This window comes from Dryobates pubescens, chromosome 11 (genome assembly GCF_014839835.1).
Source record: "Dryobates pubescens isolate bDryPub1 chromosome 11, bDryPub1.pri, whole genome shotgun sequence".
Classification (NCBI taxonomy): domain Eukaryota; kingdom Metazoa; phylum Chordata; class Aves; order Piciformes; family Picidae; genus Dryobates; species Dryobates pubescens.
The window spans coordinates 6,229,520-6,244,036 of NC_071622.1; the positions used below are offsets into that span (position 1 = coordinate 6,229,520).

General features: G+C 52.4%; 1 protein-coding gene across 1 annotated transcript; it reads left to right on the forward strand.

The window, feature by feature from the left end:
* Positions 1-1,661: 1,661 nt before the first annotated feature.
* Positions 1,662-8,977, forward strand: PDZK1IP1 (PDZK1 interacting protein 1). The gene is made up of 4 exons (XM_009909010.2): positions 1,662-2,008; positions 5,854-5,962; positions 7,808-7,906; positions 8,451-8,977. Exons 1-4 carry the CDS (start codon positions 1,936-1,938, stop codon positions 8,521-8,523), a joined length of 354 nt encoding a protein of 117 aa, XP_009907312.2. The 5' UTR covers positions 1,662-1,935; the 3' UTR covers positions 8,524-8,977.
* Positions 8,978-14,517: the final 5,540 nt, after the last annotated feature.

Sequence of the window (14,517 nt, forward strand, 5' to 3'; positions counted from 1 at the left end):
CAGTGACATGCAATGGAGCAGGTGCCACAGAGGCTTTAGGCTGCAAGAGCACATACCTTCCTAATAGCTGTTGTGGGCTAAAGATGATGCACAGGGAAGGCTTGAGATAAGCAAGGGAGCAATTCTCTGGCCTCACCAGCAAGGCCAGAACAGTTGAACAACTAGATTTCCTTACATTTTCTAATAAATGTGGGAATGTGTCATGGTAAAGTGTTATTTGCTCCTTGGGAGGGAGCTGACCGCCAAGATCCCTGTCTGGGAGGTATAGTAACCCTGCCTTGGTCTTAGTTTGGTTTGTCTTGGTCTTGGTCTGGTTTGTCATGTTCTGTGCCCCCAACACACCCTGTAGAATTCAGGTGGATCCTTGAGATGTCGCTGTTCTTCTCAAATCAGCCCAGGGGTGGGATCTGGGCTGGGCAGAGGGCCCTGGGGTGAGAAGACAAGCTGGAGTATGCATGGACCAGAAGGAATCCTGTGAGCAACCTGCTGCAGCCCGAGGCATGACTTGGGGATGGATAGCGATAGCAGAGAGTTATCTCAAACCTTGAATTTCCAAGGGACCTTGAATTTCCAAGGGTAGCAGCAGGGCCAGCTTCTCTAGGACTTCTGATATGCTGATAAAGTCCCCTGCTTTAAACAGTTAGGGTTTGGTTTATGGTGTGGGGTTTTTTTGCTAGGCTTTTGCAAAGACCTCAAGTTCTGCATGCCTTCCTGAATAGACAATGTGGAAGCAAGCCACCAGGAACCCAAAGTCCACTCTCATTTTTATTTCTTCACAAGTTATTAATTTGGCAGAATACACTATACAGAATTACCCAGGTTGGAAAAGACATTTGAGATCATCAAGTCCAACCTATCACCCAGCACCATCTAATCAACTACACTAATTTTACTCCATAACAGAATTAGATTGCTTTTATAAGGACCTTATTATGGGCAGGTCTCACCACCCTCATGGGGAAGAACTTCTTCCTAACGTCCAATCTGAATCCACTCATTTCTAGTTTTTTTTCCATTCCCCCTAGTCCTATCACTCCCTGGCATGCTAAAAAGCCCCTCCCCAGCTTTCTTGTAACCCCCTTTAGATACTGCAAGGCCACAATTAGGTCTTCTGGGAGCCTTCTCTTCTCCAGACTGAAAAACCTCAACTCCCTCAGTCTCCATAGCAGAGGTGCTCCAGTCCTCTGCTCATCCTCATGGTCCTTCTCTGGACACCTTCCAGCACCTCCAGATCCTTCCTGTAATAGAGGCTCCAGAACTGGACACAGTACTCCAGGTGTGGTCTCACCAGAGGGGAGCAGAGGGTGAGAATCATCTCCCTCGATCTGCTGGCTCTGCTTCTCTTGATGCAGCCCAGGACGTGATTGGCTTTCTGGGCTGTAAGTGCACACTGGTGGTCATGTTGAGCTTCTCATCCACGAGCACCCCCAGGTCCTTTTCTTCAGGGCTGCTCTCAAGCCAATTGCTGCCCAACCTGTATCAGCGCTTGGGATTGCCCTGATCATCGAACTCCCTGGCTCCTCTGCTGGGGAGGGGGAATCCGAGGGACACCTAGGTCCTGTTCAGCCACATTCCCCAACCACGGAAAGAGATTTACCCAGCTGGGCGTCATCTCTTCATCCTGGGCCTATGCAAATGTCCTGCGGCTGTCACACCCTAAGGGGACTGTCACGTTCAAGTCACCGTGCCCCAAATTCCCAGCCAGCCTCTGCAGGAGGGGAAAAAAAAAGCAAGAGGCGCCTTCTTCCACCCCTTCCCGCAGCAGGATTTGAATAACCAGGTGTGAGCATCTGCCTCCCTCGTTAATGCGTTTGATAATTGACCAAGCGCTCATTCCTGCGGGAGGGCGGCGTGCCCAGGCGCAGCGTCCTGCCAGGAGGAGCCCCGCTCCGCTGCTCCTCCGCACCCCGAGAACCTGCGGCCCTGCCTGCCGCCATGCCTGCCCACTGCCTCCTCTTCCTCCTCCTGGGACTGCTCCTGCTGCCGGAGCCTGCCTGCTGCCAGGAAGGTAAGTGGCTTCCCAGGGAAAGTGAGGCGGGGGGGAAGGCAGGAAGGTGTGCTGAGACCCAGGCGCGCAGGATCTGCTCAGCGGGGTGGCTTGGGAAACGAGGGACAACTGTGAAAGAGCCTTTTGGGAAGGGGAAAAAAACCATCCCAGCTCCTGCCTAAGCTCCAGTCCCAGCTTCACATCAGTGGGAGATAGGGATGGGTGGGTGTCCAGTGAGCTGGGAGGTCTTGGAGACCTTCTACCTGTGTTGCTGAAGACTGCAACTGCTGTCCGAGGGTATCTTACCTGCTCGCATGGAGATAAAGCAGTTGTGATTCTTCTCTGGCAGGGCTGTGCACTGAGATGAGCAATCTGTCTTCTTAAACGTTTGGGTTTGGTTTTATTTTTAACCTTCTTTTCTTTCTGTCCCCCCCCTTTCCTTTTCTTTCTGTCCCCCCCCTTTCCTTTTCTTTCTGTCCTCCCCCTTTCCTTTTCTTTCTGTCCTCCCCCCTTTCCTTTTCTTTCTGTCCTCCCCCTTTCCTTTTCTTTCTGTCCTCCCCCTTTCCTTTTCTTTCTGTCCTCCCCCTTTCCTTTTCTTTCTGTCCCCCCCTTTCCTTTTCTTTCTGTCCTCCCCCTTTCCTTTTCTTTCTGTCCCCCCCCCTTCCTTTTCTTTCTGTACCCCCCCTTTCCTTTTCTTTCTGTCCTCCCTTTCTCATCCCTCTGTGAGTGTTGTGTTGGGTTGTTCCCTGAAGCTCCCAGGTTTTCCTGTTAATCTGTAATTTTGATCACTGCTGAGGTGAGAGAGCAAATATTTTTTTCCCCCCTGCAGATTGCCCTCCTGTCCCCTTCCTGAAGACTTAAGAGAGAAACTTCCTATGGCTAGGGCGTTATTTTTAGGAAATTTCGTGGAAGGACTTTGTCTAATGCTAGAAATAAGGAGGAGTAATTAAAACTCATCTGATGCTGCCAAAGTCCTGGAAAATTCCCTCCCCTTTTCTCCTCCTGATGCCCCAGCCCTGACCGCTCTTCCTGTATTTGTTTACCAACTTGATGAGGATTTAACAGTCTGGGGTCTCTACTGTCAGCAGGATTGAAAGTTTTGCTGTTGCCTTGGGAGGGGAAAAAAAAAGAAAGAAAGAAAAAAAAAGCCTCTAATGAGGATTCAGAGCCTGGCACAGCTTCCTCAGAGAGGAGAAAAGACAGGAGCCAGCCAGTGCTTTCCAAGCATTCAGGGAAGATATATCGAAACGTAGGTTGGTGACTTCAAACCAGGCCTTGAATATGGGAGGTAACAACTCATCATTGCTATGGGGCAAAATGGAAAGGACATGGTAGAACCCAAGGGCCAGGCTCTTCCAGGAGGGACATCCCTGGCAGAGCATTTTTCCAGGAACACAGCCCCACTTCCTCGGGTGACACTCATATTTTTTGGCCATCCATCCTAGCTGGGCAGCAAGGCATGCTCCAGTGGGGCTCCAGCCAGGTGGTGACCCCCATGGCTGCCATCTGCATACTCACTCCATGAGAAGATGCTGTCAAGGTCTTGTCTTCACCTGGTTCCCATTCCTCCTCTCTTATGCCCATGTAAGTCCCCTGTGCCCACCCACAGGGGCATTTCAGCCCAATGTGGAGGCAGCTGTCATTCTCCCTGCCCTCCTCATCTTCCCTTGCAGCTAGGTTTTATGTGGTCTTTCAAAGCCTGATCTGCTTGATCTTAGTCTGGTGTGGTTTGCTTTTGTCTTTGGATGCTCTGAAAGCTGGTGAAAACTTCTGTGTGAGGTGTCTCTTCTGAAAACATGCAGTACCTCCTGAGCATGGCTGCTTGGAGGAGGTTTCCTTCCACTTATCTTCTCACCTCCTTTGCTTGAAGGTCACAAGATGCAAATTTGGCCATTTCAGTCACTGCTGACTTCATTCCCCGGTTGACCTTGAACTCCCTTAACCCCAGCAGAAACCTCACTGAAGGCTGGATCTGACCATCCCCTCCTAGGCTTAGGCTGGAAACCCTGGCCTCTGCAGAAAAAATAAACCACAACTACTAAGTAATTGTGGCTGAGATAATAGCCCAGGGCAGAGTGAGGAAGCAAAGCAGCCAAAGCTCAGCCTGGAGGCAGTAAGTGCTGCACCCATGGGAGTGGTGGGCATCATGGGTAAGAGGGGATGAAGCTCTGCTCTTCCTCACTGCCAACACACCCTCAGTACCCACTTCCCCCACCCAAGTAGTCTGCTGATGGGATGGGATCTCAGCTGAAACACACTGATACAAGAGGGAATTTCCACCTGAATTCCTCCTTCTTGAGTTTTTGGCCACAGGACCTTGCAGTGAACATGGAAAGTGTCTCTGCAGGGAGGTTGGGGGGGGGGAGGAGGGGAGCTGAAGGCCATTGTTCAGGGCTGGTCTCCCAGCTGCTCACCCAGGAGTGCCACCGCCTTCCAGACTGGCAAAGGCAGTCAGTTGGCCTGGCTGACTTCACTTGCAGGAGGGAAAAAGAGTTTTGTTTTGCCTTAAAAAGAAAAGCCCCTTGCAGTAAGGCTTCAAGGAGCTTGTAGGTCTTACCAAAGGACAATTTCCCTACCCTAAAACCAGAGTAAGGAGGTGAGGGCTGTCAGCAGTGGAGCCAGCGTGGTTGTGGATGAGGAGCACAAAGCCCACCTTCATTGCTGCTAGTGAAGATTATTTCCTCTTGATAGCAGAGAGCTGTGTTGTGAGCCAGATGAAGTACATGAGGCTCCCAAATCAGACCAAAGTACCATCCTGGTCAGCTTGGATTCATGGGGTGTTGGTGCCAGGGGCTGAGTCTGAGTGGTGCAAGGCTGGTGCTGAGGCTGGTAGAGAGCATCCTCCATCCAGACCATCTGCCCACACACGGGGGCCTCATCTATGTGCAAGGGCTGGTGTTTCCATCAGCAGAAAGAGAAAAAGCTGTGCTTGAATAAACAGTAATTAAATCCCAAATGGATATGTCTGTGTGGATAAGGTCTCCTTTTGTGTCGGTGTGACAACACTTGCGGATGGATTTGACTACATCTGAAGCTCTGTTGCCCCAAAGCTGGTGGGAGACGAGGAGCAGCTGTCCTAGAAAGGGTTCCTTGAGTTCCTTTTGAGTCCAGGATACATCTCACAGCCTTCCCACCTGTGGCCTGGACCACTGCTTAGGTCTGCCTAGAGAAAAATGAACCTGTGAGTCTGTCCCACCCTGGAGGGGGGTGGGGGCTGGGGATGCTGTGGCCAGCTCCAAGCCACCCGCCACTGCTCCCCTCACTGCCTGGCCCCCTGCCAGTCCTGCCTGGCCTTTGCGCTGAGGGCTGTTGCTCTGAGCGCTTTAGCCTTCAATTTCCCGTCATAAATCAGTTTGCTGCTCTGGAAACTCGTTGAATGGTGCATTTTACTGAAATCCATGCCAGCAACTGTTTGCTGGGAGGGTGACAACCGAGTTGTACGCTCTCCTTGTCACGGGACCCTTGTTTCACTGAGCAGTGCTTGGAAAATAACCTGAGAACAATGTCTGTGGCATCTGGGGATGGAAAATCAACAGTTTGTTGAAACACCTCTGCCTTCTTTCCCCTGCCATTTTGGGCAAACATCCTCCCTCTATGACCCCCCCAGCCCTTTGCCCCCCATCCCGGAGTCATCTGCAGGTATGTATGCACACACAGGGCCTCAAAGCTGAAAGGCACTGTGCTCCCGAAGGAAATGGAAGTAAAACTGCTGTTGTTTGCACTTTATTTCATTGCTATCACCCACCCTGTGCCTGATTGTGCAGGACCAAGCTCTTGGCTGGGCCTTGCTGAAGCTGGATGGCAGAAGCTTGGCAGGTAAAGCCTGAGGATGGGTTTCTAACATCTGTCCTCTTTTCTTTCCGCAGCCCGGGGCAGACTCCAGCCGTGGTCACAGGGTGTCATTGCAGTGGTTGTGTTTCTAGTCCTGGTGGCCATTGTTTTTGTGGTCAACAGGTTCTGGTGTAAGAAGAAAGTGTAAGTGGGGGAGCCCTGGGGGTTGCTTTGGGTTGGGTTTAGCTGCCTCTGCGCAGGTCACTTCCATCTGCCTCTGTCCCTATGCCAGGGCTCGGAACACTGTGATCCCTGTGCCGGGAGATGGGTAGGGAGAGCAAAGATTCCCTGTCCTGATCTTCCTGTCCTCTTCTCCCTGTCCTAGTCTTTGCTCCCTGTTACTTATTGCCAGGTGTGAGCTTGCACCATCCATGCCGTCATGAGGATGCCCTGCACTGGGGACGGGAGAGCTGCAGCACTGCTGCTGGTTCACGTGGGCACATGCCTCAGGGGGCTGGCCTGAGCCTGGTATCCTATGGATTTGGGGGTGCAGTTCCCAGGTGCTTTATATTTGTGGGAAAACAAGCCCCAGACAGCTTCATTGGCAAAGCAGACTGAGTCAGGTCATCAGGAGGCTTTGGAAAGAGCAAGGAGAAGAGGGAGGTAGCCAAGGTGTGGCAGTACTCTCCACCTGAAGCCCATGGCACAGGCAAAAAGGTTGCCTTATTGGTCAGGAAAAGGCTCTGTGGGACCAGTTGCCTCTTGCCCACTGCCACCAAGCAAAGCCACAGGCTGCTGCCCCTGCTCAGCTGACCCAGGCTACCTGACTAAGCCTCAGTAACTTGATCTTGAACCTGAGCCCAAAGTCAGCTGGGGATGAAGATCTAAAGTGCACTGTAGCCTGGTTCCTGGTTCCTTTGCCCCAGAAAAGGCACTTTAGGCTTTGCACCCAAAGGTGAAGAAGTCTCTTTGTTTCTGCACATCCTTGAGGCCTCTCCAGGCTGAGGAAGTGGGGGCTTGGGGTGTACCCTGATGCTCAGCAGATTGGCATCTAATTTGTACCTGCTGTCTTTGTCTCCCAAAGAGAAAGCTTTGTCCTCAAACTGGAGGAGCCCCAGTCCATTGCTGCCTCCTGCTCCATAGTGTTTCCCACCTCTGCCTGTGTCTGGCTGCCTCTTCCCAGTCCAGAGGCAGAGGATGCTGAGAAGGGCTTGAGGAGGAATGGAGGCTTGTTTTAATTAAGCTGGCCTCTCTTCAGAAGAGTGGGCAGCGAGGCTCGGCAGCCTGGCACACTGCCAGCCTCGGGCTGTCACTGTGACAGCAGCTATCAGCTCAAGATATTGGCTGTTTATGCCAGTCTGCTCCTTGGAAAAACCTCTGAAATTGCCCTTGGGTGAGCACTGGGGGAGGCAGGGATATGCACACACTCCACAGCTAAACCCCCCTAGCACCATTTGATCTGCAGGCTTGCTCCAGAGCTGATCCTTTAGACTTAGGTTGAGGTTGAACACCTGGTCCCTGCCTCATGGCTGCTTCTGTGGGTGATCCAGTCTCCCATCTGAGAGTAAGCAGCTCAGCTTTGCAGGTGTGGACGTGCAGGTGCACACCCCTCCTGAGCCAGGGCTGAAGCACCAGCAGTGCCTCAGTGCTTTGCTTGGTGTCTGTTGGGACCCATAAGGGACTATTTTGCAACAGATTACTCAGGAGATGACTGGAAAAACCAGTTAGTGGGACAAAACAATGCCATCTATTAACAAGTGAGTCTTGCTGGCTGCCAGCCTAGCATTGGCAGTACCACCTGCAGACAGGGGTTGGCACTTGGTATCCAAACATAGCCCCTGCAAACTTTCCATGAGGGTGTCTTTCCATGTCCTGGGTTGGGAAGAGGGCTGGGCTGGGTGTCCAAGGCTAGGATCACGTATCCAGGTCCCTTATTGTCTCTCTGTAGCATTGGAGCAGTCCCTTCTTCTCTACCATCACCATTGCAAGCTGCTCCCCAACACAGCCCCTCTGTTGATCTGCCTCAGCCCTTCTCCTCTTCTCCTCCAGGGAAAATGCTGAGACAGTGGTGAGTGTTGAGGAGAAGCCGGAGGCTGTCATGTCCAACGGCCACGAAGGGAAATACCTAAGTTCTGCAGCTGACTTCAGGTGAAGGACTTGCTTCAGACCTCCTCCCTATGGCTCCCAGGCTCTATTCCATCCCCATGGGGATGGCTCAAACACACAAAGTTCTCCCACTCAGGGGTTTCACATGTCCCATGCACCTGGCTTTGGGGCTTCTGTCCCCTCCAGGGGCTAAGGAGAAGACGGTGAGGGAGCATCCCCTTCTCCCTGCAGTATCTCCTCATTACTGCAGCTGAGCCCCATGGCCCACCCACCACCTTGCAGCCTGCCGCACCACATTTGTCTTGCACTACATCACACCTTTTAAACAGAGGAAACCACCAAAAGTGGCTGTAGGTCACCACACAGACGCTGAATGCCAAAACAGCCCTTACTGGAAATCAGAGCAATTCCTACCCCACCCTTGGCTCTCCTCCTGGCAAGGGAACCCTTCCCTCCCTCCCTCCCCACCTCATGCTTTGCTCAATGCATGGCTAGCACCAGCAAGGTCAGGCCCCCAGTGGCGAATCTGGGGAGGCTGCTTCTGCTGGAGGTGAGCTCACTGCTGTGCTGCTCTCTTCTTTTGCAGGTCCAAAGAGAACCAGCATGCCTATGAGAACACCCTGGAGCCTGAGGAGAAGGTGATCACCACGGCCATGTAGCAGAGGCCCTGGCTGGCTGCCCTCCTTCCTCCTCTCACTTCCTGCTGTGGCAATGGGCACTGGCACCCGCTGTGTGCAGCAGCTCCCCAGTCTCTCCATGGCACCATCATCTCCTGATCTTTTCCCTTCCCACCTCTGGAATGTGCTCTTCTGCCTCAGGAGCTGGAATCCATGTGGGTATTGGCCCCCAGGAGAGGTCTAGAGGTGCCACCTCTCCTATCCAGCCAGTCACCCCATCTGGTTGGTGAGGTTGATGTCCCTGTTTCCAGTGGGGTGCTGACCTGCTCCAGAAATGCAAGAGTCCTTACTGAATGCCTGGGACTTCCCTGCACCCCCAGCCACCCTCTGAGAAGCTGCTAATGGAAACCCCACTTCTTTCTCCCCGTTTCACCCTCCTTTTTGTGACCTACACCATGCATTTTAATGTCAGAACAAACCTTCTCCCCTGTATATATCTCCCCTGTGAGCAATAAAGAGAATTGTTGCCCGTATGACAGCAAAGAGAATGGTTCTGCTAATGATCCAAAGGACTTTCTGGCATCTCCCAGCCCTCCCAGCCTTCAGGCAGTGGAAGGTGGTGTAAGAGTGAGAAGGGTGCTTAGACTGAGATATGAACCTGTTGGAGCAGGTTGAGAGGAGGGCCATAGAAATGATCAGATGACTGGAACACCTCTCCTGTGAAGAAAGGTTGAGAGAGTTGGGCTTGCTCAGCCTGGAGAAGAGAAGGCTTTGGGGAGACCTTCTCTAGGGGGCATTGAATACTTAAAGAACGCTTACAAGAAGGTTTGGGGATGGTCTTTTTATCATGACCTGTTCCAACAGGACAAGGGGTGATGGTTTAAAGCTATAAAAGAGGAGATTTAGACTAGAGATAAGGAAGAAAATTTTTTTTACAGTGAGAGGGGTGAAACACTGGAACAAGTTGCCCAGAGAGGTGGTAGAAGCCCTCATCACAGAATGTTAGAGGTTAGAAGGGACCCTGAAAGATCATCCAGTCCAACTCTGGTGCCAGAGCAGGATCACCTAGAATAGGTCAGGCAGGAATGCATCTAGGCAGGTTTTGAATGCCTCCAGAGACAGAGATTCCACAACCTGTCTGGGCAGCCTGTTCCAGGGCTGTGTCACCTTCACAGTGGAAAAGTTCTCCCTTGTGTTCACATGGCACCTTGTGCGCTCCAGCTTGCACCCGTTGCCCCTTGTCCTGTCATTGGACATCAGTGAGAAGAGCCTGGCTCTGGAAACCTTCAAGGTCAGGTTAGATGGGGCTCTGTGCAACCTGATCTTATCGAAGATGTCTCTGCTCCCTGCAGTAGGGTTGGGCTAGGTGATCTTTAAAGAGCTCTTCCAACCCAGGCGGCCAAGAAGGCCAATGGCATCCTGGCCTGGATCAGGAGTAGTGCGGCCAGCAGGAGCAGGGAAGTCATTGTGCCCTTGTACTCAGCACTGGTCAGGCCACAGCTTGAGTCCTGTGTCCAGTTCTGGGCCCCTCAGTTTAGGAAAGATGTTGAGATGCTGGAAGGTGCCCAGAGAAGGGCAACAAAGCTGGGGAGGGGTCTGGAGCACAAACCCTGTGAGGAGAGGCTGAGGGAGCTGGGGTTGCTTAGCCTGGAGAAGGGGAGGCTCAGGGGAGACCTTATTGCCATCTACAACTACCTGAAGGGAGGTTGTAGCAAGGTGGGTGCTGGTCTCTTCTCCCAGGCAATCAGCACCAGAACAAGAGGACACAGTCTCAAGCTGTGCCAGGGAAGGTTTAGGCTGGATGTTAGGAAGAAGTTCTCCCCAGAAAGAGTGATTGGCCATTGGAATGTGCTGCCCAGGGAGGTGGTGGAGTCACCATCCCTGGAGATGTTTAGAAGGAGACTTGATGGGGTGCTTGGTGCCATGGTTTAGTTGATTAGATGGTGTTGGATGATGGCTTGGATGTGATGATCCCGAAGGTCTTTTCCAACCTGGTCTATTCTATTCCATTCTATCCCATTCTTCTATGATCTTCCCCAGTGATCTCTTCTGGGTAGGATCCAGCTCAGCCAAGAGCACTTTGTGTGTGTGTTTTTGTGTCAACAGGGGAAAGAAAATGTGGAGCTATTTCCTTTTTACTCAGCATTTGGACCACCCCAAAGCCACAAAGACCTGTATGTGGAAGCAGGCATCATTCCCATCCATTTGCCAGGAGGGGAACCTGAGACAAAGGCACCAACCCAGCACATCCCAGCACAGCTTAATGAATAAAAGGCAGTGCTCTACTGGCCACAGCCAACAGGAGACCATTCCCAAGGCTGGAGACTGTGAATGCCAATTACTTACCAGAGTTGCCAGGATGTGGCTGGGGGCTGCTCTGGACAGTGCTGGGTCTCCTCAGGGCAGCTGGCCATGGTGCAACCTGCTCCTGCCAGGCTGTTCATTAACCACTCCATTTTCTGCTGTGGTGTGGGTAGCACTGGGCACACCATGAGAGCAGCCATGAGTGCTGCCAAATCACAGCATTTACAGCTAAAAGAGAGAGACCTGTAACATGATCTTTGAGGTCTCTTCCAACCTTAGTGATACTGAATACTGAATACCTTGGCCTTTCCTGGGACAAGAGTTGCATAAGTAGTGTGCAGAGTCCTCCCCTTGACCAGTGAGAAAAATGAGGGGCTGCAAGTGGAGCAGGACTGCGAGGGATGGGATGAAGGGCTTATAAGAAGGGGCATTTTGGGGGCTCTGTTTTGCTTAGTGCTGTGTAAATGCAAGGTGAAGGAGGTGTCAGGATTGCAAGTCATGAGGATATCAGGTGCTTGAGCCACCTCTTGCTTTTTGCTGAGCATCAAAGCAAGGGGAAATGGTAGACCTGCTGTGAAGGGTTTGGATCTGGGAAGAGTCCTGGTCTCTGCTCAGGAGGTGCTTTGGAAGCCCATTTGCAGGCAGTGATGCCAGAAACAGGCAAGGGGCTGTTGGGGCTGAAGGTACCTCTTTGCCTCTCACTAGCAGAGCTCTTGCTCTGTTTTCTCTCAACCTTAACCAAGCTTTCCTGCTGCAAAGGCTGTCCCCTTCTCCTCTGTGCTTGCCAGTGACCTTAAAAGCCCTGAGCCTTTCCTGGAGAAGGTGCTGCCCAGGATTCTTCCCCAGGCAGGGGCTTGCAAAACATTCTGTTTTCCTAAACTGCCAAAACCTGCTGGATATTCCCTGAAGCAAAGCTGTAACAGTCCTGCTGGGGAGCTCAGTTGAAAACAGGCCACTTCCCACTGCTGGCAACCCTCCCGGGTGGAGCTGAAGTCTGGAGCTGCATCCTGGTGCTACTACAAGCTGCTGCCATGCTTCTTGCAGGTGTAACTCAGTGGCCAAGAGCACTTGGTGGTGACCCAAAAAAGCAGGTTTGGAAGTAAAAGAGGAGCCTTCCAGTAACAGACCTACCCTGAAAGGCATTTCCCCAAAGAGCCTCACGGAGGCAAAGGTTTTGAAAACACCCTCAAGACTCATCTTTGAGAGATCACAGCTCTGGCGGAGAAACTGAATGGGGGTAGAAGAAAGCAGGCAGAAGGGTTGGAGGGGTGAAGCCTCCGGGTGCAGAGGCATGACAGCTGCCGTCCCCAACATCGAGGCAGAGCCGTCTACCACCTTCCCTCGGGCAGCTGGAGGTCGGGCCAGCCCCAGACTGTGTCCTGGCCCTCTGCACTCGTGCCCCTGATGGGTGCTGCTCCCCTGGCTGTTCTCTCGCAGGTGCCAGACCTCAGGCTGGTTTGTTAAAAACAAGCTCCCGGGAGCCGAGCAGTAATGCTTCGCTCAGCAGGGTTTAAGGAGGATTAGTCATTGCCTGCTCCTGCCGCGTCAGCACTCGGGCTGGGGGCTGGGGGTGTGGTGAGAGGAGGGGGGAACCCATTAATTTTTACCTCTCTGTTGCAAAAGGAGTTAGAAACAACATCCTTATAATGAGTAACAGCGGGAGTTTATTCCCTGCCCTGCACACACCCCGACAACACCTGAGTCATTCCCCCAGCAGTGCCTGGGTTTGGAGCGCCGGGGGCTCGGTGGGTCTCTTCCCCATGGATCCCTCCTGCAGTGGTAGCTCCAAGCAAGCAGAGGGATGGGGCTTTTCTGCTAACCTGGGAAGCTTGATGCTTGGTCTTATCCCAGCGAGTTCCCCTTGGGAGTTCACTATCCTGGGGAAAACATCCTTTGCAAGAGCCACGGTGTCAGCTCCGCGGGGGGAGCTGACCTCTGCGCAGCTGGTGGTGCCAGCCTGCCTCCGTCTCCCTTGTCCATCAAGCCTGTGAGTTAGGCTGGCTGAGCACGGTGGGGCTGGCTGAGCACGGTGGGGCTGCCTTCCCGGGAGCCGTGCAGCCAGCTCGTGGCTGCTTCTTGGTGTGATCCTAAAAAGAACAAAAGGGAGCGAGCATAACTGAAATTTATTGTTGGGAAATCTTAATTAGATTTTAAGCCCCAAAGGGAGAAAAAGTGAGGTATTATCTGACACAGCTAATGAGTGTTAAGGGTCCATTGTTATATTGCTTGTTTACCTTTCTGTGCTGGCTGATACGGCCTGGATCCTCGCCTGTGCTGCCATAATTAGGATATCTCATCTCTTGCTGATAGGGTCGGGGATGCTCTTTCAAGAACAATGCTGTCTCATCCCTCCCTGGCAGGATGAGTGTGATCAGGAAGACAACTTCTGTCATACCAGTGCTCACAGCCACCACGCTGATCCTGTGAGCTGGGGGATACCCTCCAGAGCCAGAACTGCACCTGATGCAAGGAAGAAGGTCTTCACCATGAGAGTGGTGAAGCCCTGGAATGGGTTGTCCAGGGAGGTGGTTGAGGCCCCATCCCTGGAGGTGTTTAAGACCAGGCTGGATGAGGCTCTGGCCAGCCTGATCTAGTGTGAGGTGTCCCTGCCCATGGCAGTGGGGTTGGAACTAGATGATCCTTGTGGTCCCTTCCAACCCTGACTGATTCTGTCATTCTGTGATCCTATGTGTATCTCCAACAGCCTCAGTGGCCTTTCTGAAAGGCTCAGGGCCAACCTGATTTAGGGACAAATGCTCTCCAGCACCTCTGTCCACACAGGTTTGGGAATGATCATGTGCTCTACAAGTCACCCCATGCCCACCTGTAAAGGGGAAGGACACTCATGGGTACCCTATCCTACCCCTCACTCATTAATGCCAGTATCTCTGAGAAGTGGGCTTCAGGAAGATGTTCAGGATTGGGACCTGCTGTGGACTGAATAGTCTCCTTTGGGGCAGAAGACAGAGTGGTATTTTTACATTACCACCTTGTTACAAGATCTATCAGAGCTTTTGTTTGGGGATTAGGAGGGGAAAACTCATCTCCTGGTCACCCAAGGTAACAGGCATATTGGAAAGCACCTTTACCCTGAGGCATCCCCAGTCTTGAGGTTAGCGAGGCTCTTCATCCACAGAGGCTTATGGTCAAACTTGGTGGGATCCTGAGCAACCAGATCTAGTTAAAGAAGTCCCTGCTCATTGCAGGGAGTGGTGGACAGCATGATCTTTGAGGGTCTCTTCCAATTTGATGCATTCTATGTTTCTGCTGTAGCTGTGACTGTACTCAGCACTGGTTAGGCCACAGCTTGAGTCCTGTGTCCAGTTCTGGGGCCCTCAGTTTAGGGAAGATGTTGACTTGCTGGAATGTGTCCAGAGAAGGGCAACAAAGCTGGGGAGGGGTTTGGAGCACAGCCCTGTGAGGAGAGGCTGAAGGAGCTGGGGTTGCTTAGCCTGGAGAACAACAGGTTCAGGGGAGACCTTATTGCTGTCTACAACTACCTGAAGAAATGTTGTAGCCAGGTGGGGGTTGGTCTCTTCTCCCATGCAACCAGCACCAGAACAAGAGGACACAGTCTCAAGCTGTGCCAGGGGAGATTTAGGCTGGATGTTAGGATGAAATTCATCATAGAGAGAGTGATTGGCCATTGGAATGTGCTGCCCATGGAGGTGGTGGAGTCACCATCACTGGAGGTGTTTAGGAGGAGACTTGATGGGGTGCTTGGTGCTATGG

Bases quoted from the DNA above. Each gene is read 5' to 3' on its own strand.
- PDZK1IP1 (XM_009909010.2), top strand. From the start codon at position 1,936: ATGCCTGCCCACTGCCTCCTCTTCCTCCTCCTGGGACTGCTCCTGCTG. The intron at 2,009-5,853 runs GTAAGTGGCTTC...TTCTTTCCGCAG, and splicing joins GCCTGCCTGCTGCCAGGAAG to CCCGGGGCAGACTCCAGCCG. The intron at 5,963-7,807 runs GTAAGTGGGGGA...CTTCTCCTCCAG, and splicing joins TTCTGGTGTAAGAAGAAAGT to GGAAAATGCTGAGACAGTGG.